Raw genomic sequence first — 26784 nt, 5'->3', positions numbered from 1 at the left:
GATCAAATACACAAAAGATGCAAGAATAGCAGGAATCTGGAAGGTGTATTTCAAGGATGGCTGGCATTTGAGCTGATCTTTGATTATGGTGTTGGGGGGGTTGTAGGTGGGTAGGTGTGTGTGTTTTGGGGAGGAATGAAACTGATGTAGCCATATCTCATTCTGAATCAGCGATAATTAGTAAGAGTTTTCCTGAACCTATTTTCACTATAATAAGAGAGAGGGGGGAGGAATTGAGAGCTACAGTGTGCTCAGTGTTCAAGTTAAATGTTAACTCTTTTGTTTAGTTAAGGACTAACTTATTCTTTCCTGTGCAAAAGAAAAAAAAGAGAGAGAGAAGGAGAAAACAATGTGGCAATAACCACCTAACTTTAAAAAATCATGGCTTGCTTATGTGGTTGCTTATTTTCAAGGTAACACATATGTAGCGATTATAAAGATGTGTGCAAACTTGAACAGACTGCACACTCACCTTTCTGAGTTCCCTGTGTGGCTTCTGCCAGGTTCTCAGAGAGTTAGTTATTTTCGACCACATTCCTAGTTTAGCCATTAGAAAATTATGGGTTTTATTTGTATAAACTCAGCAGCTAAAATAGCACTTCCAGAAAGGTGGGTGAGCTCATCGCTGTCTGAACCAGGCAAGTTAATGACCTGCCCAGTATTGTTCGCGCAGGCCAGCACTGGCCGACTTCACCAGCTGTTCCACTTGAAGGGAGACATTGTTTCCTAGGCTCCGTTTGTCAGATGCTTTCCCCTCTGCAGTCCTAGCAGTGCTGAATGTTTCCACTGCTTGTACTTTATGTAACCAAAGAGCAGGTAGCCCTGGAAATGTATGCAAAGTATCTGTACAACTGTTTGTGGCCCCCACTGAAGAAAAAGATGTAAACACCTTTATCTCTGCATGTTTACGCAAACATGCATTGCCTACGGAAGCTCCCCAGGGAGGGCTGCTTGCTTCTAAAACTTTTAAATGCCAGTGACCAAACAGGCCTGGGAACATGAATAACTTAAGCAGGAGGTACTTTTGCTGTGATTCGGATCACTTTTCAGGAAGTACAATGGTAATGTATGTGGAGGAAGGGAATTGGGGATTGCAGAATTTGTATTTGCTGTAAGAAATTAAAATAGCATGATGTTGCCTTGGCTGGTTTGGCTCAGTGGTTAGAGCGTTGGCCCGGGACTGAAGGGTCATGAGTTTGGTTCCCCGTCAAGAGCATGTACCTGGGTTTCGAGTTTGATCTCCAGCCCTGGTTGGGGTCATGCAGGAGGCAACCACTCGATATGTCTCTCTCACATTGATCTCTCTCTCTCTCCCTCCCTCCCTCCTTTCTACTATTCTCTCTAAAAATCAATAGAAAAATATCTTCGGGTGAGGATTAACATACATACACAAAGTAGCACAATGTTGAACTTTAGGAACTTCTTAGACTGTTACCTGCATAATGTTCAGTTTGGTGAATGAATGAATGGCTGAAAGAAATGAATTTCAATGGGTTTACATTTTTAAATGTCAGGTGGTAGGGCAGAGTGTCTAGAGAGGCCTTAACTTTGGTAATGTGTTTGACTCCAAAAGATGCTGTTCCACAGACAACATAGAGAAAGAATGGCTATGTAGTTTTTAAATGTCAAACTCAATGCTCTTTAGAATGAGTGCCAAACACAGCTCTGTTGCCTTGGTTCTGGCTTTTCTTAAATGAGTAGTTTTTGCAGTATCCTCCCCTTCTTCAGTATTTATCTGGAGGGCTGTTCAATTTTTATTACTAGGCTACTCCTTGGATTAAAGACGTAAGACATTCCATCTCTAGGTGTTTGAGGTAAACTTTCTTCAGGGTTCTGTCTATACTGAAGGAAAGCCCAGTTCACCGTTGAGTGGCCTGTAACTGCAGATGCTAATGTAGAATCTGTTGGCCAGATTCCGGTGACTTTGATAAGACTTTTATTCTGTTTTGCCTTATGTATTTGTGAGCGCATTCTTGGGAAGATTGCTGCTGGGTAGTGTTGCATGTCAGAGATGAGGGAAGTTTAGTTATTAACCCCACATGGAGGGGAGAGGGGGGCAACAGGCAGGCTGTGGAATGAGGAAAGGGCCGGGCTGAAACGTATCCAAAAGGTATTTTTGTTGTTTATACTTGTTAATTATTAATATTAATTATTGATGAAAAGCGGTTTTGAGTTACATGCCACACATTGTTCAGGAATAAATTATCACATTTCTTATCTGGAACCATAGTAGCTATTAAACTGTTTCAAATAATCAATATTTATTAATTTAGAACAATTTCCCACTTCCTTCAACATGAAAGAGAAAAATCTGAATCTCCAGCTTATAAAAATTTTGTTTTGTTAGAGTGTATTTTCCCCTCTCCTTTGTGTGGCTTTTAATACTAAGTGGATATGTTCCAAATTAGGTGAATGATGACAGAACAAGTGTCTTTAGAACAAAGTACATATTTCATGAAAGACACATAGATAACGCATAAGACTTTGTTGGTTAAAATTGTCACATTAGTTGTGAAAATGGTGCTTTGTCTCAAGTGTCTGCTTTTTCAGAAATGCATCATCTTAGTTTCTTGAAAATGAGCTATTCACGAGTTTCTGTATTTTGTAGTTCATCATATAAGTTTAAATGAAGCACATTTTGTTTAAATTCCAATAGGCAGGTATATACAGGATCAAAGATTTCGCTGGGAGTCTAAACTGGCTGCTGCTTGTTTTGAGAGAGGGTAAGTGGGGAAGAGGGGAGAGAGAGACCCTCTGACGGACTTGGAGATATTACTCTCAGGATCAGGCTAAAAGTCAGTGTTTAAGCTCCTGAGGCATTATGGGCTTTCTGAACGTTATTACGTTCATTTTGACCTCAGTCTTAAGGAATATGTATTGGGTTTCTGTGGGCTTTAGTCATTTTTAGTTTTAGAGATTGTGTTGTTCCGATCAATGGGCTATATATCACAGGAGTCATGTGTGAAAGTATTAGTCACAACATTGGCCACTCAGAGACTTATTTGATTGTAGAAAATAGCACACACAGTTGAACTAACTCTGGAGTTCATTTTGCATTTGCCTGGGTGGCCTCCAGAGGTCCCCTGTACTGGTATACTTTCCTAGTAGGAAGCACTGGTAGTAGTAACTTGAAAACCTTACCTAAGGTGCACTAAGTAGGCTGATCCTAGCTCAGCCCGTTCTCTGTCATCTGGAAGAACTGCCCACTGACTCCATTCATAGCTTGGTGCTTGATCTTTGGGAGCAGTTGACTTATCACTTTTCAGAACCCCAGTCTAAGATCACAGATTCTCTGGGGGATGTGGGAAAGCCTGCCCTTACCTTCATGAAGGTTATGGTCAATTGAACCTTGTTTATGATGAGCTCACGTCATTCTGGGAAGAAAAATTTTGCATTTGTGAAAATGAAAGGACACTTGCCTTTCTCAAGGGAGCTGCAAGCTCTTGGTTTCTCCAGAGAGGATTACTGGTGAAGACAGTTATGAAGAGAACAAGTAACTCTTTTAAATGAACAGCGTGTTCTTGCTTAAATATTTCCCAGAACAATTCAAAAGAAATATAATACAGGTAAGTTTGTTATGTTCTCATTGGGAATTATGTTTACGAGAAACAAAAATAGGATTAGAATCGTAGAGGAGGAAAAGCTTTTTGTACCAGTGGCTTATGTTTTATATCTCATGAATTCTAACCATTTATAAAATGATCTGGGGTTTTTTTTTGCCCCTACTCGTGGTTGATTTTTTTTCTCTCTTTTTCCATCTAGAGACTTTTGAATTATTTTTATTCATAAGTGAAAAATGTATTACAGCTTTATTTCCTTTTATTAATAGTTCCTTCTTGCCCTTAACCACATCTCTGACTTTTTGGCGTGTAAAGTCCAATGAGCTCATGCTTAATCATGTATAAACAACCATCTAATTATAAGGTTTTGAATTTTCATTTGACTGACTAAATAAAAATGACACAGAAAGAGAAACCTGACAACCTCCCTGTATTTGGATACCTGGCCTTTCTCTCCTTCACTCTCTCTGCATGTGCTTAGTAAAATGCGTGTTAAAATTTATCAAAAAAACCCAGTTTGCATTTGCCAAGTTTCTGAGCTAAAATTGTTCTTTTCAAGGCTACGTGTCAAAAAGCAAGTCAGTAGAACTGTATATGTCTCCTTTACAAATTTCTTTCGGCCTCTATTCTTTCCTTCTCTGGACAGAGGTGTTGCTAGAATTCCTTGAGCTGCTGGTGTCAGGTGACAGAGCCACCAGAAAGAGCCAAGATTTCTCAATCTTTGTCCCCTTACCTTCTCCCCTGAGGTACAATAACAATGACCCCAGTTGCCATATCTTCCCGCCCTCCCCCAAACCACTCTGATTGACATATTTTTGAAAGAAGGTAGTGGGAAAATCTTTCCAAACAAAGGTGCTTACTGTGTGTAAGCAGGAAGGTGTCCATTCCCTTTTTTTATTCACTGGCTTAGTCCTAGACTTCTGGACATGGAGCAAAATCTTTTCTGAACGGTTAGATGGTTGTGCTGTGGCTAGCTCAGTATACTCGACGACAGAAGGCCGAAGAAAAGATACTTTCCTTTATTATTATTTTTCCTGGATGGGTCACAAGATGAGTATCTAGAGAGCAGATTTATCTAACTAGTATTTTAATAACTACAAGAGAGAAGAAAGGGAAGGGGACACCTGTGAAATTTGGCAAAAGTGATTTATTTTCTCAAGAGCCCTGCAGCCTTAAAGCATAATTTGGTTTCTCAAAGTACTGTTACTCTGAAAGATGCATATTTCTAAGCACAAACATTTTATACACTTATTAGATGGGGTCGATTTGTTTGGAAGCAAATTATATTGGCTCCATTTTGAGAATTGAGAGGATGATCTCACTCAGATTAGTGTCTAAACAATCTTCCTTATTGAAAATATTTTTAGAGATAACCTTCATAAATTTTTCAGCTCATTGTAAGGAGCTAATATTACCCAGTGATTCATGTGGATTTATTGTAACATTTTCTTCCGAACTGTAGATCTGTATCAAGGTTCATGTTCCTTTCATTGTGTAAGAAGATCAAAGTGAACCCTCTGCCTTTCCCTGTTATTTTTGTTTTGTTATGGATTGTTTAGAGCAAAGAGGGGAGCAAATTATGGCCGAGTTTACAATGTGGTTCACTTGGAGCAGTCAAAAGAGGAGGCAGTCTAACTACCAAATTAAGACCTCTGCTTATTGATCCTTGGAGAATCGGGGAGGCCTTCTAGTTCTCTCTTTCCCTTTTGCTTTCAAAGCCATATAGGATCTTAACATTGCTTATGATTTCTTATTTATTCTTCTTCTAGGAATTTGTATATTGTTCAGGAAATAAGTTTTCAACTCAATTAGTATTCAACTTTTTATTCACGTTTATTCTCAGCTTTCAAATTCAGCTTAGATAAATAATACTACTTAAAAAAAAAAGTCTACTTTAGGCATAATATGAGCACTATTCTTAATTTGAACATTTTTTTCATTAATCTGTATTTTGATTGCTTTTTTGTCTTGATGAGAAATACTTTGGGTTGGAAGTGGTGCTCTTCCTCATTGCTTGACCTGATTTCAGATACATTAGTTATTTCTGATAACAGTGTCTCAGTGAGCACCTGTAGGGTGTAGCACGCTTAAATAGTCACATTTACTTTAATGCTAACTCATGTTTCAGTCACGTTTACAGAGATACTTAGATTACCCTAGTTCTCTTGTTAGTTAAAAAACAGCATTAAATAAAAGAAATGTAAGGGAACTTACACAATATAGGCCTTAGCCAGATTGCCTATGTGTTGAAATTTGTGATGTTAGAATTATGTTTCCATATTTTAGTAGTTTCGTAATTTTATACAGTGGCAAGTTGCTTGGGCCAAAGGGTAGATATTTCAACCTTCATATCTTTCCAATTTTAATTGAATCTATAGAGGGTATGACTTATTCTACCAACTCATATGTACAACAAATGGTTATTTAAACTGTTTTATTTTATTTTTTAAATTTTTATTTATTGATTAAAGAGAGATTTGTTGTTCCACTTACTTATGCATTCACTGGTTGATTCTTTTTTTTTTTTCTTTTTCTTTATTGATTTTAGAGAGAGAGGAAGGGGGAGAGAGAGAGAGAACAACAACTGGCCGCCTCCTACATGCCCCCCACTGGGGATCTGGCCAACAACCTGGGAATTGAACCAGCAACCTCTTGGTACATGGGTAGATGCTCAACCACTGTGCCACACTGGCTGGACCATTGGTTGATTCTTGTATATGCCCCGCCTGGGGATTGAACCTGCAACTTTGGCATATAGGGATGATGCCCTAACCAGCTGAGCTACCCGGCCAGAAGTAAACTATTTTCTTTAAATCAAAGCAAATGAAACTCTTAAGACTTCATCTTATTTTTTTTTTTTAAATTTTAAATCTTTATTTTTGAATGTAGAATGTATACAGATGTTCATTTTCCCCCATTGACCCCTTTCTCCTCCCTCCTGCCCCCCTCCCACCTTTTCCCACACTATTGTCTATGTCCATTGGTTGTGCATATAAGTTCTTTGGTTTATTTCTTCCCACCCCCCAACCCCTTTCCCTTTGAGGTTTGTTAGTCCAGCAATGAATTTGTACTTCTTAAACCCTTCACCTTTTTCACCCATTCCCCCAAACCCCCTCCCATCTGGCAACCAACAAAATGTTCTCTGTATCTATGAGAATGTTTCTGTTCTACCTGTTCATTTTGTTTGTAGATTCCATTGTTCATAGATATGTATTCATTGCCATTTTGTTTGTTCATACGTTTTATCTCTTTCTTCAAAAAGACCCTTCATCATTTCACATAATAACGGTTTGGTGGTGATGAACTCCTTTAACTTTTTCTTGTCTGGGAAACTCTTTATATGGCCATCTATTCTAAATGACAGCTTTGCAGGATAGAGTAATCTTGGTTGCAAGTTCTTGCTCTTCATCACTCTGAATATTTCTTGCCACTCCCTTCTGGCCTGCAAAGTTTCTTTTGAGAAATCAATTGACAGCCTTATGGGAACTCCCTTGTAGGTAACTAGCTTCCTTTCTCTTGCTGCTTTTAAGATTCTCCCTTTGTCTTGAACCTTTTGCAATTTGATGATAATGTGTCTTGGTGTGGGCCTCTTGGGGTTCATCTTATTTGGGACTCTCTGTGCTTCCTGGGCTTGTATGTCTGTTTCCTTCACCAAGTTAGGAAAGTTTCCTGCCATTATTGTTTCAAACAGGTTTTCAATTTCTTGTTCTCTCTCTTCTCCTTCTGGCACCCTCAAGATGTGAATGTTGGCATGCTTGAAATTGTCCCAGAGGCTCCTTACACTATCCTCATTTTTTTGGATTCTTTTTTTTTTTTTTTTTTGCTGTTCTGATTGGGCGTTTTTTGCTTCCTTATATTCCAAATCGATGGTTTACTTCTTGGATTTACGTAATCTACTATTGAATCTGTGTAAATTATTCTTTATTTCAGTTAATGCCTCCTTCATTTCTGACTGTGCATCCATCATTTCTGACTGGTCCTTTTTTATGCTCTTGAGGCCCTCACTAAGTTCACTGAGGTTCTCACTAAGTTCATTGAGCATCCTTATAAGCAGTATTTTGAACTCAGTATCTGTTAGGTTGCTTATCTCCATTTCGCTTAGTTCTTTTTCTGGGGTTTTGTTCTATTCTTTCATTTGGGACCCATTTCTTTGTCCTCTCATTTTGGCTGCCTCCCTGTGTTTGTTTCTGTGTATTACTTAATGAGCGGTATGGGGCTAGCTGAGACCAGATGCTGCTTGTTTGAAAGAATTTAGGAAAAACCTGAAGCAGGATCCAAGACAGGCCAATCCTATGGTTAAGCAAGTGGCAACAGCTTGGGTGGGCCTGAAAGTTGGGCGGGGCGGGGACTCAGGGAATCACCAGGGCGGGACTACCAGTGTGAGCCAGGTTGCTGGAGTCCCAGATATGGCGACTGTCTGCCGCCTCAGGGAAGGGCTCACCAAAGGAACAAAGGCCTCTGACAGCATGTTTGTCCCGGAGAAAGCCCCCTCTCCAGCCCTCGCTCCAGTGCCAAACAGCTCAGTTCTTCCCTGTATGTCTCTGGTGCCCCTTGAGCTGCCTCCCCTCCAAGCTCAGAGGGAGTGAGTCCGATAAGTCTGTGCGCGGGCCCTTTAAGAGGAGCTGCCTGGGGCTCCAGCCGCGTCAGCTTCCCTGAGCCTCAGTTCCTGCTGGTTTTTCAAGCCAGAAGTTATGGGGACTTCTCTTCCTGGCACTGGAACCCTGAGTGGGGCACCTGGTGTGGGACGGGGACTCCTCAGTCCTCAGGAAGGACCTTCCCAGCCGAGGTGTTCTCCTGATTTTTATCCGCCACACGTGGGTGTGGGACCAGCCGGTCCGCCTCCGCCCCTCCGCCCCTCCACTCCTCCTACCAGTCTGGATGTGGCTGCTGATTTAATTCCGTAGTTGTAGGACTTCCATTCAGCTTGATTTCAGGCCGTTTTGAATGATGGTTGTTCTGTAGTTTAGTTGTAACTTTGATGTGGTTGTGGGAGGACACGATACTGCGTTTACCTACACCGCCATCTTGACCGGAAGTCCAAGACTTCATCTTATTGATGAGCAGGAAATTTAATCTCAGTCATTGTTGGTTAGGGTACCCGATATCTTGTCAAGGTGAGACAAGATCTTGGGGTATTGTACAGAGCACAGCATTCCAAGTGCTTTTCTGATTCTTGATTTATTAGGTGGCTGCGAAGGTGACTGCTGACAAAGCTCATATGATCTCTGGACGTCTGCTGCTCTGTGCATTGCTTGGGCACAGAAACCGAGAGTCTGGCCTTTGTACATCTGCCTTGAAGCCTTGACCACTCCACCTCACTGCCCTCTCTGGACACTGTCTCTCTGCTTGGGGTACTATCAAACTACTGTTCTTCCCAGACTTTGGGCAGTCTTTGCTTTTCCTGGCTTCTGCCTCCGGAGGCACTCATAGCACCTGGATAAGCTCAGTAGATTTAGACATCTACACAGGATGAGAAAAGAGGATGAAGTCAATATGTCAACTTCTAGCCCTCTTGTAAGCCCTAGACACAAAGGAACACAAATGACAAATAATAGCTCATTTTTTTTTTTTTGCCATATATGTGGGCTGCTGAATTGGCTTTGGAGCATGGATTCAAGAATCCACAGCTTACAGAGGCAAAGGGTATGATAGAGCTGAACGGCCCTGGTGGGCTTCTGGATGCAGGGAACTGTTCTTTCTGGTTCTTAGAAGTATGGTTGACTTACTTTTTAATGTAAGAAAATGTAATCTCTATAGCCATTTGCCTTTTCTCCAGGTTTGATTCTTCTGGGCATTTCATCCAGGTTTGTAAGCCCATGTAGAAAATGTCACAGGAATATTATGATAGAGTATTAGTCTCTTTGGACAGTTCTGAGGAATTACTTTTTGAGGGAAAACAAAGGTAGCCTAGCAACGTTTAATGATGACATTGTAAGCTTTGACTTTTAGATAGTAAGAAGTTGTCTCTAATATGAAGGATCAAATGGGATTTTGCCTCTGAACCAAATCTTAGATTCTGAAAAAAGTTCCATTGATTTACATTGAGTGACTTAGATTATATTCCCTTTATGTTAAGAGAGAGAGAGAGAGAGTCATAGGAAGGAGTGTGGATGGGGGGAAAACTAGTAATATTTCTAGCTGTGTAGGTAATTTAGAGACAAAAACATGTTAACAGTTATATTCACCAGGGATTGCTCTCTGTCTCCTACATTATAGCGCATTTAAGAAGGAACTTCTTAACCTCATTTGTGGCCTTGAACTATACTTGTCTTGACTTATAAAAGTCACTGAGTCATATCATTCATTCATTCATTCATTCATCCAGCAAATATTTATTGACACTTACTCTCTGACAGAGGGATCCCCAGTCATTATTTCATACAGTGAGGGGTTTCACCAATTTCTGCTTTTGGTTGTCTTGGGGGGAAAAGCAGCTTAGGAAAAACAAAATATGATCTTACTTTATGGAGAAGGATTTGGAATCTAATATTTCTTGCAGGCCGTTCAACAACCCCCTTATTATTTTTTTCTTTAAAGGTCATTTGGTGTTACTCTGTTCCCTCTGTTTCTTGCCATATGACCTGGTCCAGGCCTCATCACTGCATCCTGAGATCATAGCAACATCTTCCTAGCTTGGTTTCCTGCCTTCAGCCTTTCTTCTGCTTTCATATTACTGGAAATAGTTAGACTGTCCTCTTCATAGTCCCTCATAATGTCACAACCATGTTTAAAAACTTACTAGCTTAGAAGCTCTTTTGTGGGCCTGGCTTTGGAGGTGCCATGTAATATGATAATACTTTAGTAAGAATGTGAATGCCTAAGGCTTATAGAGTACTTACTGTGTGCTAGACACTACTGTAAGTACTTTACATACATTGACTTCTTAGTTCTCCAGACAACCTTATAAGGTAGGTAAAATGACCAACCCCATTTTCCAGATGATGAAACAGAGGAACAGAGTGTTTAAGAAACTTGCCTAAGGTCACACAGCTGGTAAATGAAGCCGTTCTGGCCTTAGCATCTCTATTCTTTACCACTTCCCTATGCTACCTCTATACCACTTTCCTGGCATAGTCTCTTCACTTCACTATGGCCAGACTACTCTGTACCACTGTCTCTCTTCCATTTATTTTATTTTAATCCTTACTTGAGGATATTTTTTTCATTGATTTTTAGATAGAGTGGGAGGGAGGGAGGGAGAGTGAGAGACAGAGAAAGAAAGATTGATTGGTTGCCTCCCATATGACCCTGACTGGGGCCGGGGATCAAACCTGCAACTGAATGTGCCCTTGACTGGGAATCAAACCCGAGACTCTTTGGTCTGTGGGCCAATGCTCTAACCGCTGAGCAACACTGGCCAGGGCTCCCTTCCATTTATGAACAGGCTCAGATCAAGTCTCACCTCCTCCAACAAACCTCCTCTAGTTTATACTCTTGTTTGAACTCTTTCTGTGCTCAGCATGATAACTCAGTTTAAAACTGTGTGTGTCCTAATTATTTCATGTATTGATTAAAATTCCATCTGGTCAGAAGCACGTTGAGGGCTAATCTAAAGGCCTTGGACTCCATCAGTACAGCACAGCACCAAGCCCCACAGGTAGTACTTAATAAATGGAACCTGTTTGTGGTCTTGGTGAAACTGAGGCACTTTTCCCACATGGAAGTATGCTTACTCCCTCTCTTCTTTTCATCCTGTCTTATATTTATTAAAGTCCAGGCTTAACAGAGCAAGTAGTATAATAATTTCACCTAGAATTAACTTATTTTCACAGATTAATCCCACAGATAAGCCTGGGTCTCAGCCTATTAAATTAAATTGTAAGCAAGAATCATCTCACTCATTTATGTATCTGCACTCCCTAGGGTATATACTATCACACAGAGCAAAGATTCAATAAACCTCATCAGTGAGCAGTAAATCACTGAACTGGGCCTGCGCTGGTGTTTCAGGTTTTCAGAGTAATGGCTTGCTTATTTAACAAATACATCTGATATAGTCTCATGGGATGGTTAGAAAATTTGTTGAGGGAAACGCAGTAAAATGTGCTTACATTTCCTCTCTGGTTTTCTAGGCTAATCGTTGGTGAACTTTATTTAACATCTTGATATACTAAGAGTCTCCATGGAGCAGAGCAGCTTCCAGTTAACTTGGCAAATCATTACAAGAGAAAACAGAAGGGTCAGCATAAGCACTCTCTACTAATTAGTTGGTAATTGATGTACAATCGCTGACTGGTGGGACTTTAGAATATAAATTTCAGGAATGCTGTTTAATATATCTTTACATCTTTACGAGGTGGTTCAGAGCTGTGTATTCTTAATAACATCTTATCAGGAGTGCCCAAGTGGTGGGGCGCAAGAATGAGCCGTCATGTCCAGGAATCTAGGGAACTGAGTGGCGCAGAAAGGAATATGATATATTTTAATCTCTCAGGGTATAAATACAATTCCATTTAATGCAGGGGTGAAATGAAATGAGTAATACTGGTGATTCCATCCTTTGTGGCCAACATTCCTGAATGCTGACTAAGGTTGGAATAGTGTTGGTGTGAAAATTATATTCTTTGTGGGATAAACTTGGTAGATTCAAGCTGAACTTCTTTGTGGTAGGATATTGCATGATTCATGGGAATCTTCATTAATCTGGATTCAGTGTGACCTATTTATTGGCTGGGACGAAGTAACTCACTTTGGAATGGAGTTACAAAAATAGTCTGTAAATGACCTCCTCCTACTTTTTAAACTTGATCTCCTAAGTCTTTATCAACCAATTATAAAATTGTCAGTTTTACCCTTACTTGGTTTCATAACCATAGCTGTCTTATGCTGTCATTCACTACCATGTAGCCTCTTCCTCATTGTTTGTCCAGTGTCATGCCCTCTGCCTGCCTTTCTCCCCATCTCCACCAGGTTCATCTTGGGTAAACTTGGTTTCCATTAGGGGTGCACCACTATCTAGCACAGGGTCCCAGGTGCATGTCACCAGCCCAGCTGAATCAACTTCATCTGGCTTAGTTGGTTTGAGGTGGAACTTCTGAATTTGTATGCTTTAAAAATTGTCCTGGTCACACTAATATGCAGGCAGGCTTGGAGCTGTTGGTGAATACATACTGTCCAGGTCCTTCAGGCTGACGAAACCAGCCCTCTAAGCTCTGTTTTCTCCCTTTCTTCTGGTCTTCCTTTCCCCTCATGTAGGGAGTCCTGACTTCTTCATTTCCCCCAGTACTCACCATGCCTCCTCCCTTCTGTTTCCATGTCTACACCCTACCTTCTCCTTATAAATGTGCTCATTCTTCGTGTTTTAACTTATTGTTTTCCAAAGTGTGTTCTTTAGAATGCCAATCTTGAGAGAGTCCTTAAGAGAAAACAAAACAAAAAACACCCTAACCAAATATATTTTGCACATTATTTGCTTCTCTGGGATATTTATTATATGCATTTTCAGTTTTTATAAAGGCTCTAAGAAGAACTATGATAAAGAGATATGTTTAACTTCACCATAATGGGGTTCCCCGTATGGAACGCTCCATGACCCTACCTTATTTGTTATCATTAGACATCTTTGGACTTTCTGAAGAATTTTGGGAAATGCCTTTGTGATTAACATTCTTCTTCAGTGAATAATCTGAAAAATAGAGATTCCTCTCTTTTCTGAACTCTTCACTCTGTGATTCAGCCTCATGCTTATTCAGCTCTTCCTATATAGTCTAGTATCATTACCAGATTGTTCCTAGATGAGTATGTCTTATCTCTACAGGGATTGTAAGCTCCATGGAGGCAGGATGCTATACCCAGTATTTTTTGTTTGTTTGTTTTTTTTGGTACGTGCCCCTAGCAGGAACCAAACCCGGGACTCTCTGGTCCTCAGGCTGATGCTCTAACCACTGAACCAAACCGTCCAGGCCTACCCAGTATTTATCTTTCATAGGTTTTCTGCAGTTTCCAAGTATTTGCAACATTTGCTAAATTGAAATTTTCGCTTCTGAATATAAGAAACCAGCTGTTTCATTCTGATTCTCATCCGTTGGTGCTTTTAGCCAACTACCCATGCCTTTCCATGTTTCAGAGTGACAAACCGCACACTCACATGTACCGTGTGGGGCGAAAGTAGGTTTACCGTTGTTTGTATGGAAAATAATACAACAACTAATAAATGATACAAGAATAAACCCTGAGTTTCATGTACTCACAACTGTAAGCCTACTTTTGCCATACCCTGTATTCATTAAGTTGTCACTACTCTGTCTCAGCAGTGAAACTTTATGAATTTGATAAAATACTATATAACAAGCCTAGTATACTGAGTGTGCAAGCATTTCTTTTATCTAGTTCTCGGGAGCAGTATGAATGAAAGCTGGGGAGAATCTAGAAGGAAGATAAGATGGGGTGAGGACAGAGAGGCCTGAAGCTGGGAGCCCGTCGGAGGGGGACAAGTCTGCCGTGTGTTGAGGGAAGACAGGCAGAGAGGTATCAGCGTGCAGTCCTGGTCACGCAGGAGAAAACAACATCAGAAAGGCACCAGAAACAAATGATTTAATAAAATAAAAATAACACTTAAAATGCATTTATTAAGTGCCAGGCCCTAAGTATATGACATATATTAGATCTTTTAATCCTCAAAACAACTCAGTGAATTCCGGTACTAATATTAAACCCATTTAGACACTGAGGTACAGAGAGCTTAAATAACCTGCCCGAGGTCACACGGCCAGTTAGTGGCGGAGCGAGGGTGCAAACCCGCGTTCTTAACTACTGTGCTATGTACAGTTAACTCATTTCTCTTCTTTCTCTGATTTTCTGCTTTTCCATCTGCCTCCAATGTTCAGTGGTTTACTAACCCGTTCTTGAGACCTTGGTGTGCATCTCAGAACCTTTTCTTGAAAGGCATGGTTCTGGATTAGGAAAAAATTGTTCTAAAGAATATTATTGGGATAATTTATAATATTTGAATGTAAACAGCATATTACATACTAGCAGTATATTATTGTAAAATGTCTTGAGTTTGGTGATTGTGTTAAGGTTATATAGGTTATATATTTAGGGGCAAAGGGCATAAAGTATATGACTTATTCTTAAATGGTTCAACAAATTAATGGTGATAATAAGCTTATATATGGAGAGATGAATAGATGAATATATTGATCAATAGATCAAGTTTATCACTAGATAAAATAAAGAGTTTAATTGCACTATTCTTGTGAGTTTTCTGTAGATGTGAAATGTTTTAAAGTGAAAGAGTGGGAAGAAAACACGGATCCTTAGAGGTGGTAAGACATCTCTTAATGCATGCTAACCCCTTTAATCCTATTAACAACTCTGAGGTAGGCCTATTCCTGTCCCCATTTCAGGGAGCAGGACACTGAGGCAGAGAGACTTTAAGGACCTTGTTCAGTGCCACAGCCAGTGATTAGGGGAGGCAGGATTAAATCCTGATACGTATTTTTTCTGTTTCTGACATCCTGCATATGTTAGGTTGAACCATATAGAAATTGTTTTCATTCAATCATGTCTGACCCATAAAGAAAGCCTTTTTTTATGATCCAAACTGGAAGCAGGGATCACCTCTTTCACAGCGAATGGCTGGTTCGGTGTTTGTATTCATGGCTAAGGTACTGGATACGTGGGGACTGAGAATGTCCGTCTTGCTCACCATTGTCTCCAGGGACTGTCTGACTTGTGGTTGGCATTTGATAAGTGTCAGTTGAATGAACTGTTACAACCAAGAAATTTTGGTTATTTCCTCCTACCTTCTTCCCATATATATGTCATTTCTGTTCCCCCATATCTATGTCATTTTTAGAGGAACCGGTGGATAAACACATGCTGTCCTGAAGGATGCGGGCTCAGCAGGGATAATTGTGACATAATCAACTATTTGACTTCAACAGAACCCTTTAAGCTAATGAAGACGTTAATAAAAACATACTCCTGCTAAGATGACCTTTTAGTTCAGAAACTGGAAAATGTAAACGGTTTGTGCTTCCCACCAGCACACTGTGATTTTGGTTAGAATGTGTGTGATACTAAGAATGCCATCCACTCAGATCCTTATTTGAGCCGTAAACGCGTTTTTAAAAAACATTTTGTAGTCGCTAAAAAAGCAGTATTTCAAAATGAAAACCAGTGCAGAAGTAGTTGGCACATCTGGTAGTCAGAAAAGTTGTACAGTTTGTTTTCAGCAAATAACAAGCCAAGGAACATTTAAACTTGGCCAGTTGAAAACTTTTTTTCTATCTGTGGTGACACCTGGTTTTAAAAAAATTGGCTCCAGACTCGAAGCAGATAGAACATTGGAAATGAGTTGTGAATTAAATAGAATCATATACTGTCTTGTCTTATGCAAGGAATTATAAAGAACTGTTTTACTTCAAGAAAAAGAATGGGGCAGAAATGCAATGACAGTTATGAGCAATAATAATAACAACAACAATAGCAGCTAATACCTCTTGAGTACCTACTATGTGCTAGACAATGTGCAGAGTCCTTTACATGTGTAAGTTACACTAGATATACCACAACCTTATGAGGTGGTGTTATTTTTAATCCCATTTTACAGATGAGAAGACACAGACATGGAGATAAGGCATGTTTCAGTAATGTGCCCAAGTCAACAACTCACAGCAGGGCGGGGAGGATCCCAGGCAGGCTGGGGAGCCCACCCTTCAAGTACTGCATTATTCTGAGTAGTCTGGAGGCATTCATTCTGTCTAGAGTTATGAAAACAATTAGATGGTTGCATTGAGCACAGTGGCCCCAGGTCAAACAGTTATTTGCCTCTACTTTTGAGACAGATGACACCATTTTCCAGAACATTCTCACAGCTGTGCCACAAACAAGAAATGTACCATTTAGCCCAAAGCTTCTAGGATGCCATCTGTATGTGACACCTGTCAGAAGCTGTCACTCCTCTGTGATTAGATGAGGTTCAAGTTGACCCGTATATTTGGGAGTAGGAGGTAATACAGTAAAAATCACGGAGATGCTGGGAAATAAGCAGTACTGTGGAATGTGTCAAAGGATGAACTTAGTTGGAGTTTGTTTGTGAAAAAATGGCACTGCCTTTAAACAAACAAAATCAAGAAGGATTTGGTGGAAGTAATTTGTCAGTATTTAATATTCATGTATATCACTGTCTTTTATTGTCATTCATTCATTTCTTCTTAACTTCATTGACATACTTTATTGTTTATGTGCTGTTTAGGCTCTGGGCTAGGGCCTGAGGAAGCAAAGATTCCACAAACAAGGGCTTGACCTTTAAAATGCAGCAACATATAAAAGAGGAGGGGGTGACAGGCATGTAAACCTTTTCGTTCCATGAAGGTTTGGGGGCAGATGTGTTATGAAAGATTGTAGGGAAATTAAAAGAAGAATTTGTCAAACCTTCCCAGCTGGCAGTGGGAGTGGGGAAGTCATAGAGATATGACCTTTGAATTGAGACCTTGAAGATACAGAGGTGCCCACTAGGTAGACAAGTTAGGGGAAGGGCATTCTAGGCACAGAAGACCATGAACAAGGAAAAGGGTTAGAAATTTCCCAGCCATTATATTAGTGCTTTTCCCGTCTAACCTATGCATATTTTCATATCAGAACATCTCTGAAATAGCAACACCATGCACTAGTTTAATTGACCTTGCATGTTCTAACTGGTACATAAAATATAATGGTATGTCTTACAATATATGGCGTCTTAGATTTGATGAAAGTTCTTGGGTGTGCTGTTCCTAGCAGCTAATAAGTTTTTGTTTTAGAGGTAGATAATACCTTTTGACTGAGGAGGAAGAAGACATGAAATGAATGAGTTGCTGAGATAAATATATGACATTGAATTTGACAGAATACCTGACAGCTGATGTTGCTGTTAATAGCTTAGCTGGTACGGATGGGACCTCGGGAGAGAACTGGAGTGTCTTTTATACTGGATTAGGCTATGAACCATCATGTTGCCCTTTTTCTGAGGTAAAGGGGGATTTTAAAAGAAATGGCATGTAGTTTGATAGAATTTATGAAGATACTAAGTTTATGGTCATTGAATAAAAATGTAACCTCTACTTTTTTTTTTTTAATCATGAGGATATTTTTCCATTGATTTTTTTCAGATAGAGTGGGAGAGAGGAGTAGAGAGAGAAACATTGATGTGAGAGTGACACATAGGTTGGTTGCCTCCCGAACGGGGCTGGGAATCGAATCTGTGACTCTGGTCCACAGGCTGGTGCTCTAACTACTGACCAAAACCAGGCAGGGATCCACTGCTCTTGGAAATGGGATGAAACCCTGATGTTCTATGAGTTATGAAAAGAGACTATAACTGATCCTTCAAGGCATAAGAAGATGCATCAGATATAAGCCACAGTGAAAGAGGTAGAGGGAAAGTTCTGGTTTGTGTATCTTTAAAAAAAAAAAAAAAAAAGCATTTTCCCTTAGAGGTAATGACTTTGGAAAGTATCCACAGAACAAACAAAACAGCCAGCACCTAAACTTAAGCACCCAGGTGCCATGAAAATACACCCCAGTGAAATCTGTTTATGCTCTGTCAGTAAATCCCTGGTGGCCTTGGGCAAGTCAGTCACTACTTGGATTTTACTTTTCCAGAGGGCTGGACTATAGCAAGCTTCCTGTCGGCTGAAGATGTTGTGACTTTCCCAGCATTTTGAAGGCCTGGTTTTATTGATGAGAGCATAGTGATTGCCCTAGGGTCTTATTTATCCTTCAGTTTTGTGGGCTCTTAGAAGAGAATGTTTCAAAAGATGACGGTCATTTTCTGGGCTATTGATTTACTTTTTTGGACAAGAAAATAGGAAATTGTATCCCCTAGGGCTAAGGAAAGTTCTAATGATGCTTTTCCACCTACTTTGATCCCACATATATCAATGAGAATGATGAGAAGTTTGGTGAGAAAAATTTAGAGCCTAATTTCTTAAGAACTGAGGTCATACTTATTTTTGTTCGTTTGAAATGGAAACAGAGTGTACAGTCACTGAGACTTGACCAGGTAGTTTGCAAAAAAAAAAAAAAAAAATACATCCATGTAAAAAGAATGTCTAGAATGATTCAACCGTTATTATTTTTTTGTAAGTGAGTCATGACAGTGTTTGCCTTTCTCCTCTTTGCTTTTCATTTTCCCTAAGGACACAGATTCTTGTGGGTTTCTTCCTTTTTTTTTTCTTTCTTTCCCTTTTGAGTATGTACCAAATTTTACTATATTCAAAGACTGTTAATATTGAAATGAAAAATCAATGTCTAGTTAGAATGAGTGTTCTGTTTATGGCTCTCTCATCCCTTTTTTTTTTTTTATCCTCACCCAAGGACTTTTTTTTTTTTAATTTATCTTCAGATAGAGATGGAGGGAGAGTGGGAGGAAGAGAGAGAAATATTGATGTAAGAGAGACACATCGAGTGGCTGCCACCCACACAACCCCAACCGGGGCCAGGAACAAACTGCAACCAAGGTAGATGCCCTTAGTGGGAACCGAACCCAGGCCTCTCTGATCTGCGGACTGACACTCTAACCACTGAGCCAAGCCAGGCAGAGCCATGCTGATTTTTTAAAAATTGGTTCTATGTCCAATGACAATGTATTGGGATGAAGAGGAGAAATCAAAGATGGAGAGACATAGCCAGACTATATTCTTCTTCTTTTTTTTAATCTTCACCCGAGGATATTTTTTTGTTTATCTTCAGATAGAGTGGGACAAAGAGAGGGGGAGAGAGAGAGAAAGAGAAATATCGACGTGAGAGAGACATCGATTGGTTGCCTCCCGTACAACCCAACCAGGGCCAGGGACTGAACCACAACCGAGGTGAGTGCCCTTGACCAGAATCAAACCTCAGGACCTTGGTCCATGGGCCAACACTCTAATAGCTGAGCCAAACCAGCCAGGGCAGCCAGACTATATTCTTTTAAAGAGGCTTTTTGGAAGGCCAGAAATGGAATGAAGTAAACCAGTTAAACCAGCTTCACTCCCCCTTTTTCCCCCCCATCCCACCAGCAGCATCAACTTTCATTGCTGGGTGATTCAGGATAATAGCTATTCTAGAAAAGACTTGGTTTGATATAAGTAATCCCATCTACTTATCACCTTAATCCTTTAGGTAAGGAGATGATAAAATATGATTCTTAATATAACTGGGCACTTGTATACAGAAGGAACAGTTTATAAGCACATTTTTTATAAGTGGTGATTATAGATGAGCTTCTATTGTAGCATTATGGCTTTTTCATTGCAGTTAGAGGAAACTTTTTGGTGTCACTGATACTAAAAAAAAACATCCAAGGACTGTCTCTAAAGAAGGGACCTGATAAAAGTGTGCACATGTGTGTATTTACTGATTTCTGATGTAAGGGACATGAAAGCTAACCTGATTCGTTTGTTTTTAGGGGCTCTTGGCTTTGGGCCTCAGTGCAAGGCCATTGGAAAAGGCAGCTGCAACAATCTAGTGGTCACCAGCAGCCCCATGATGGTTCAGCGACTGGGACCCATTTCACCTCCAGCAAGCCAGGTCTCTACAGCATGCAACCAGATCAGTCCTAGCTTACAGAGGGCAATGAATGCAGCCAACCTGAACATACCTCCTTCAGATACCAGGTCTCAAGTTACTTTTTTACCCTCTTCTTATGGTATAATAACACCCCTTGAGTGTTTTCCCTTCCCTTCCTGCACACGTACACATTCACTCACACTCGCGTAAGCTACTCTTATAATTTGAGCTTTTTTTTTTTAGGGGAATGTGTATAAAACTTAAGTATGTGCCGTAATATCATCCTAATTGGTAGGAATAGTTTACATGATTTAATACCTGCTGCCCTGTGGTGTGAGTGAAACTAATGCACAGCTTGAGATGTTGGGGCCTCAGTGACTAAACTCCAGTGTGTAAGTTTGTCAGTTCCTGGTGAAGCAAGTCGTGTGTCATAGCCTAGAAAACTGAAATGTCCATGTGCATCTGTCTTTCTTGTTCATTTTTCATTGTGTATGTTGCAGTGTCTCCAGGCTGCTTTACAACTGTTTTGTCTGTCTATCTGTCCCCCTATCCACCCATTTACTGGAGTGCCTATTAAGTACCTTATGTCTACATAATACAACAGTTAAAGTTTAGAGAGATAGTAGAAACAATGAAGATTGAAATCATGAATTTCAAGACTTCATGATGTGTCTGGGAAGACATACTTTCATGTGTGAGTTACATAACATTTCAACACAGTGTCTGACTAGGTGCCAGAATAAGTAGGCCTAATAAATGCTGCGTATCTTTCCATGGGAGAGAATTAAGTAGGAAAAGGGAAACCACCCCCTCAGACAAATATACCTCTTAAGGTTGACATTAGAGGGGACATGAAGTCAAAATGCTGTGCAATGTATAAGGTCCATTTCTGTGTTTGAAATGAATGATTTCATCCTCTAGAAGTTGCATTCTTGGAGAATGCAAAGTTTTTGCCTCTGTGTCCTGGCTCTGTTGTAACTGTGATTTTGCAAAGGAATTTGACTTTTCAGACCTCTGCTTCCTCTTCTTAGGGCTGGAAATCTACTGAGATGCCTTGCAGTTCTGGGATCTTATTTCTTCTTCTCCTTCCTATTTCTTTCCCTTCTTCCCCTCCTTCCTCTTCTTGTGTCTCTGCATTGTCCTCCTAGCTGCTATTTGAGACTCTGAAATCATAGCTCCTGGATTATTTTTTGTGCCTTTTTTTTTTTTTTATGATATGGAAACTTGTTTTTCACCTGAGATTTTTTGTGAGGGGAAGCTGCTGCTGTCATTTTCCCATTGATGATTATGCCTTGAGGGACTCCTGAGACTTGCTGAGTTTGCATGTAAAATTAACTGCTCATGGGGTAGGTGTCATTGGGAAGCCTTGGGCTTCCTGTTCGTGGCAAGTCCAGCCTATGCCTTGAAGGCAGAGAGTCATAATTAACGGAGAAACTGACGGGTAGGAAGGGCACAAGCTGCTCCAGCCACGTACCTAATGCAGTCTCTTGACCAGGAAGTGTTATTATCTCTGTGTTTTCTGGCATATTTGATTTCTTCGCATAACTTTATATCCTTAAAAGACAACATCTTAAAGAGGCATTGACATATGTTTTTGACTATGTATTTTGTGAGTCCTCCTGTTGAAATAATTTTTTTTTTTTTTTTTTGCATGATGAGCAAAGAAACAGGAATTGGAAAGTGGCTTGGTGAAGTATGAAACTTACTTTTAGCAATTTGGAAAGGTTGCATTTATTTGTGACCCTTGGTTTGTGTGTTCTGTCAGAGGAGAGAAAGGACTGGAGGCAGCAATACAACTTGAAGGCATTTGCTGTCTAGAGATAAAGATGGAGAGAGAATCAGCTTGGTGTGTTATCCATTGGGGGCAGAGTATGGGGAGATGGGCATGAACTGTTCAGTGTGAATGATGGCCACCCTATGGAAAGCTATAATTTTATTGTTCTTTCCTGATTATCTATATAATTCTTACTCTTGTAGAAAATGTGGAAAATATGAAAGAGCACAAGGCAGTAAATGATAGTCATTCTGAATCTGACCATGCTCAGGCCACCATGGGTGGAATTTTGATACATCCTTCTAGTTATACGCAACACATACTTCATAAGCATAGGTTTTTCTTTGCACCAAATTGATCTAGTAATCTATACAGTGTTATAATCACTTTGTTCAGTTAATATAAATACTTCCTCTTGTAATGAAAGTCTTCAGCATCATATAATGGCTTCTTCCTACCCAAGATTCCATTTTATTTAAAAAGTATATACATAGCCCTGGCCAGTTTTGCTCAGTGGTTAGAGCATCAGCCTGTGGTCCAGAGAGACCCGGGTTTGGTTCCCGCTAAGGGCACATATCTTGGTTGCAGTTTGTCCCCGGCCCTGGTTGGGTCGTGTGGGTGGCAGCCACTTGATGTGTCCCTTTCACGTTGATGTTTCTCTCTCTCTTTTCCTCTCTCTCCCTCCCACTCTATCTGAACAAAAAATGTCCTCAGGTGAGGATAAAAAAATAAAATAAAAAGTATATAAATAGCCTGGCCGGTGTGGCTCAGTGGATTAGCATTGTTTCATGGACTGAGAGGTCATGGTTTGATTCCCAGTCAGGGCACATGTCCGGGTTGTGGGACCAATCCGTAGTAGAGGGCATACAGGAAGCAGCTGATCAATGTTTCTCTCTCATATCCATGTTTCTATCTTTCTTTTTTTAAATTTTTTATTTATTTTTTATTTTTTATCTTCACCCGAGGACATTTTTCCATTTTTTGTTCAGGTAGAGTGGGAGGGAGAGAGAGGAACAGAGAGAGAGAGAGAAAGATCGACGTGAAAGGAACACATCGAGTGGCTGCCACCCGCACGACCGACCAGGGCCGGGGACAAACTGCAACCAAGGTACGTGCCCTTAGTGGGAACCGAACCCGGGTCTCTCCGGACCGCAGGCCGACGCTCTAACCGCTGAGCCAAACCGGCCAGGGCAATCTTTCTCTCTCCTTTCCTCTCTCTCTGAAAAAAAATCAATAAAAACATATTTTTTAAAAAAGCTTTTAAAAATATATAAATGAGCCCTGGCCAGTTTGGCTCAGTGGTTAGAGCGTCGGCCTGCGGTCCAGAGAGACCTGGGTTCGGTTCCCACTAAGGGCATGTACCTCAGTTGCAGTTTGTCCCCGGCCCTGGTTGGGTCGTGCGGGTGGCAGCCACTTGATGTGTCCCTTTCACATCTATGTTTCTCTCTCTCTCTCTTCCTCTCTCTCCCTCCCACTCTATCTGAACAAAAAATGGAAAAATTTCCTCAGGTGAGGATAAACAATAAATAAATAAAAAAATAAAAGTATATAAATGAAGCTATAATTTTCTATCAGTCTTTTGTTACTAGGCATTTAGTTTCCCTTTATTTCAATATTATAAGTGAAAAAGGGGACTCTAGTACACTCCTGGTGGGAATGCAGACTGGTGCAGCCACTATGGAAAACAGTTTGGTGTTTCCTCAAAAAATTAAAAATTGAGCCCTTGCTGGTTTGGCTCAGTGGTTAGAGCGTCGGCCTGTGGTCCAGAGAGACCTGGGTTCGGTTCCCGCTAAGGGCATGTACCTTGGTTGCAGTTTGTCCCCGGCCCTGGTTGTTCATGCGAGTGGCAGCCACTCGATGTGTCCCTTTCACGTTGATGTTTCTCTCTCTCTCTCTCTATCCCTCCCACTCTATCTGAACAAAAAATGGAAAAATGTCCTCAGGTGAGGATGAAAAAAAAAAAATTAAAAGTTGAATTTCCATTTGATCCAGTGATCCCACTTCTAGGAATATATCCTAAGAAGCCTAAAACACCAATCAGAAAGAATACATGCACCCCTATGTTCATAGCAGCACTATTTACAATTGCTAAGATCTGGAAACAGCCCAAGTGTCCATCAATAGATGAGTGGATAAAAAAGCTGTGGTACATATGCACAATGGAATACTATGCAGCTGTAAGAAAGAAAGATCTCTTACCCTTTGAGATGACATGGAGGGACTTGGAGAATATTATGCTAAGTGAAATAAGCCAATCAGAGAAAGACACTTATCACATGATCTCACTTATTTGTGGAATATAATGAACAAAGTAAGCTGATGAACAAAATAGATCCAGAGACATGGAAGTAGGGAATAGACTGACAAACCTCTGTCTGGACACAGACAACAGTCCGGTGAAGTGGGGAGGGAGTGAGGAGGAAAGTCTCAATGGGGAAAAAAGGAGGGACATTTGTAATACTTTCAACAATAAAGATAACTTTAAAAATATATTATAAGTAATACTTTATAGGTTCAATCCTGTACATAGTTTGTTGCATATCTGTGGTTATTAGAATAAATTCTTAAAAGTAAAATTTGTTGGAAACGTACAGTTTTGAGGCATTTGATATGTATTCTTGTACTGCACCGTAGAAAAGGCTTACTCATTTATAAGCTCACAGTAGTCTGAGAGTTCCTGTTTTCCCATATCTTTTTTGTTGTTAATTCTCACTGGAGGATAATTCTTCCATTGATTTTTTTTATAGATAGTGGGAGGGAGAGTGAGAGAGAGAAAAAGAGAGAGAGAGAGACAGACAGAGAGACAGAGAGAAACATCAATGTGAGGGAGACACATTGATTAGTTGCCTCCTGCATGCTCCCCGACCAGGGCTGGGGATAGAACCTTCAACTCAGGTACGTGCCCTTTACCGTGAATCGAACCCAGGATGCTTTAGTGCGTAGGCCCATGCTTTAACCACTGAGACACACCAGCTAGGGCTGTTTGCCCATATCTTATTAAATACTAGGAATTACTATTTTTATTACTTTTGCCAATTTTATATGCAAAATGTTATTTAAAAAAAATCTGCACCTCAATTATTGATAACATTGAGTAGTTTTGTTTTTTTTATTTTCACTTGAGGACATTTTTTCATTTTTTGTTCAGATAGAGTAGGAGGGAAAGAGAGGAAGAGAGAGAGAAAAAAAACATCTATGTGAAAGGGACACATCAAGTAGCTGCCACCCACATAATCCAACCAGGGCTGGGGACAAACTGCAACCGTGGTACATGCTCATAGCAGGAACCGAACACGGCTCTCTCTGTACTGCAGGCTAATGCTCTAACCACTGAGCCAAACCAGCCAGGGCACATTGAGTAGTTTTATAGATTTATTGACTCTTTTCTCCTTTTGACCTCTTTTGAGTTTTTTTTTTTTGTTTTTTTTCCTGGAGTGCCTCATTTTGGAAAAAGCAATCTTCCTTAGCTTTGTGGGTTCTCTTTAATCCAGTGATGAGACTCATGCATGCCCTGTGCTGTCTATTTGCCTTTATTAATTTCCCAACCATTTCTGACTAGTCCCACTTAATGAGAAATGCAAACTATACCTTACCCACCTAAAGATCCAGGAGCCATTCTTGATTTAGGCATTGCAGAGCTCTGTAATACAGGCTGTTCCATCTTTTCCCTAACATGACAAGGCTGATGTGCTGATACGATAACCTCATACAGTCCCTTTCATATACAAATCTGACAAAAGTTGGGCAGTAGAAGAGATTGGATGTCACTTGCATGGGTTTTGTATATGTTTAGTTTTTCTAGTGCTTGCACATCCATTGTGATTCTACACTTTATGATTGAATATTTATAAACTACCTGTAGGTATTACCCATGTATTATAGATGATGGACCCAAAACACAGAAAGTCTACTTAGTTCATCAGTTACAAGTTCAACCACCAATCTAATAATGTCATTCCAGATCCAAAAAGGCACCCCCATTTTTCTCTTCTAAACCAGAAATTATTGAGGTTATTTTTAGGGATGGAATTTTTTAGGGTTTCCTTTTAGGTCACACTGTGTCCACAAAGCTCAGAGGAGGCCAAGGGGGCTGAGGATGGCGTCTGGGCTCTATATAAGTTCTAACATTTTCTAAAGCCATCCTGTGTTTAGATGTGGTGCTAATTCTTCCAGGGGATTTGCCCAGGCACATAGACAAGAACTTCCTTATAGACTAGGATATATATTTCTCTCTCTCTCTCTTCACTGTCTCTCTTTTTAAGCATCAGTTTGAGGAATTATATGCGGTCTGTAAGTCAGTATTTTTTTTTTTTATCCTCACCTGAGGACATTTTTTGACATTTTGTTCAGATAGAGTGGGAGAGTGGGAGAGAGGGAGGGAAGGAGGGAGGGAGAGGAGAGAGAGAGAGAGAGAGAAACATCGACGTGAAAGGGATACACCGAGTGGTCGCCACCCACATGACCCAACCAGGGCCGGGGACAAACTGCAACTGAGGTACGTGCCCTTAGCGGGAACCAAACCCGGGTCTCTCCAGACTGCAGGCTGACGCTCTAACCGCTGAGCCAAACCGGCCAGGGCAGTTAGTATTTCTTTTGAGCTTGGCCTTAAACCAAGGAATTCACCTTGGCTATCACTCTTCTTACGGTCATTCAACATATTGTTGCAGAAAGAGAATGGAAAATGTGGGTTCTAATCGTCACTTGTGTGACTTTAAGCCTGTTAGACCAGGTCCTTTAATGAAGCAGAGGTTATGTGGGATATGATATGGGGAAAACATCGGAGGATGTATATGATCCAGTTAGGTGACTGCCTATCAAATGCTGCTTCATTTGTACTTCTATAAGGAATTTGGTCTTCAAGTAGAAGTTATTTTATTTATTTTTGTTAATCCTCACCCGAAGATATTAGTTTTTCCCATTGATTTTTTTTTTAGAGAGAGTTGAAGAGAGGGAGAGGAAAGAGAGAGAGAGAGA

At 40.3% G+C, this 26784-nt stretch overlaps 1 protein-coding gene across 2 annotated transcripts in view; it reads left to right on the top strand.

The window, feature by feature from the left end:
- Positions 1–26784, top strand: part of GLIS3 (GLIS family zinc finger 3) — a 469129-nt gene that overhangs the window by 124368 nt on the left and 317977 nt on the right. For both annotated transcript variants that reach the window (XM_036261134.1, XM_036261133.1), the window contains one exon: positions 19936–20143. In XM_036261134.1, the coding sequence (XP_036117027.1) occupies positions 19936–20143 (208 nt within the window). The remainder of the gene's footprint in view (positions 1–19935; positions 20144–26784) is intronic.

This window comes from Molossus molossus, unplaced genomic scaffold (assembly GCF_014108415.1).
Source record: "Molossus molossus isolate mMolMol1 unplaced genomic scaffold, mMolMol1.p scaffold_m16_p_14, whole genome shotgun sequence".
Classification (NCBI taxonomy): Eukaryota; Metazoa; Chordata; class Mammalia; order Chiroptera; family Molossidae; genus Molossus; species Molossus molossus.
Note: the sequence above shows the minus strand (reverse complement) of the source record. Positions and strands in the feature narration are given on the sequence as shown.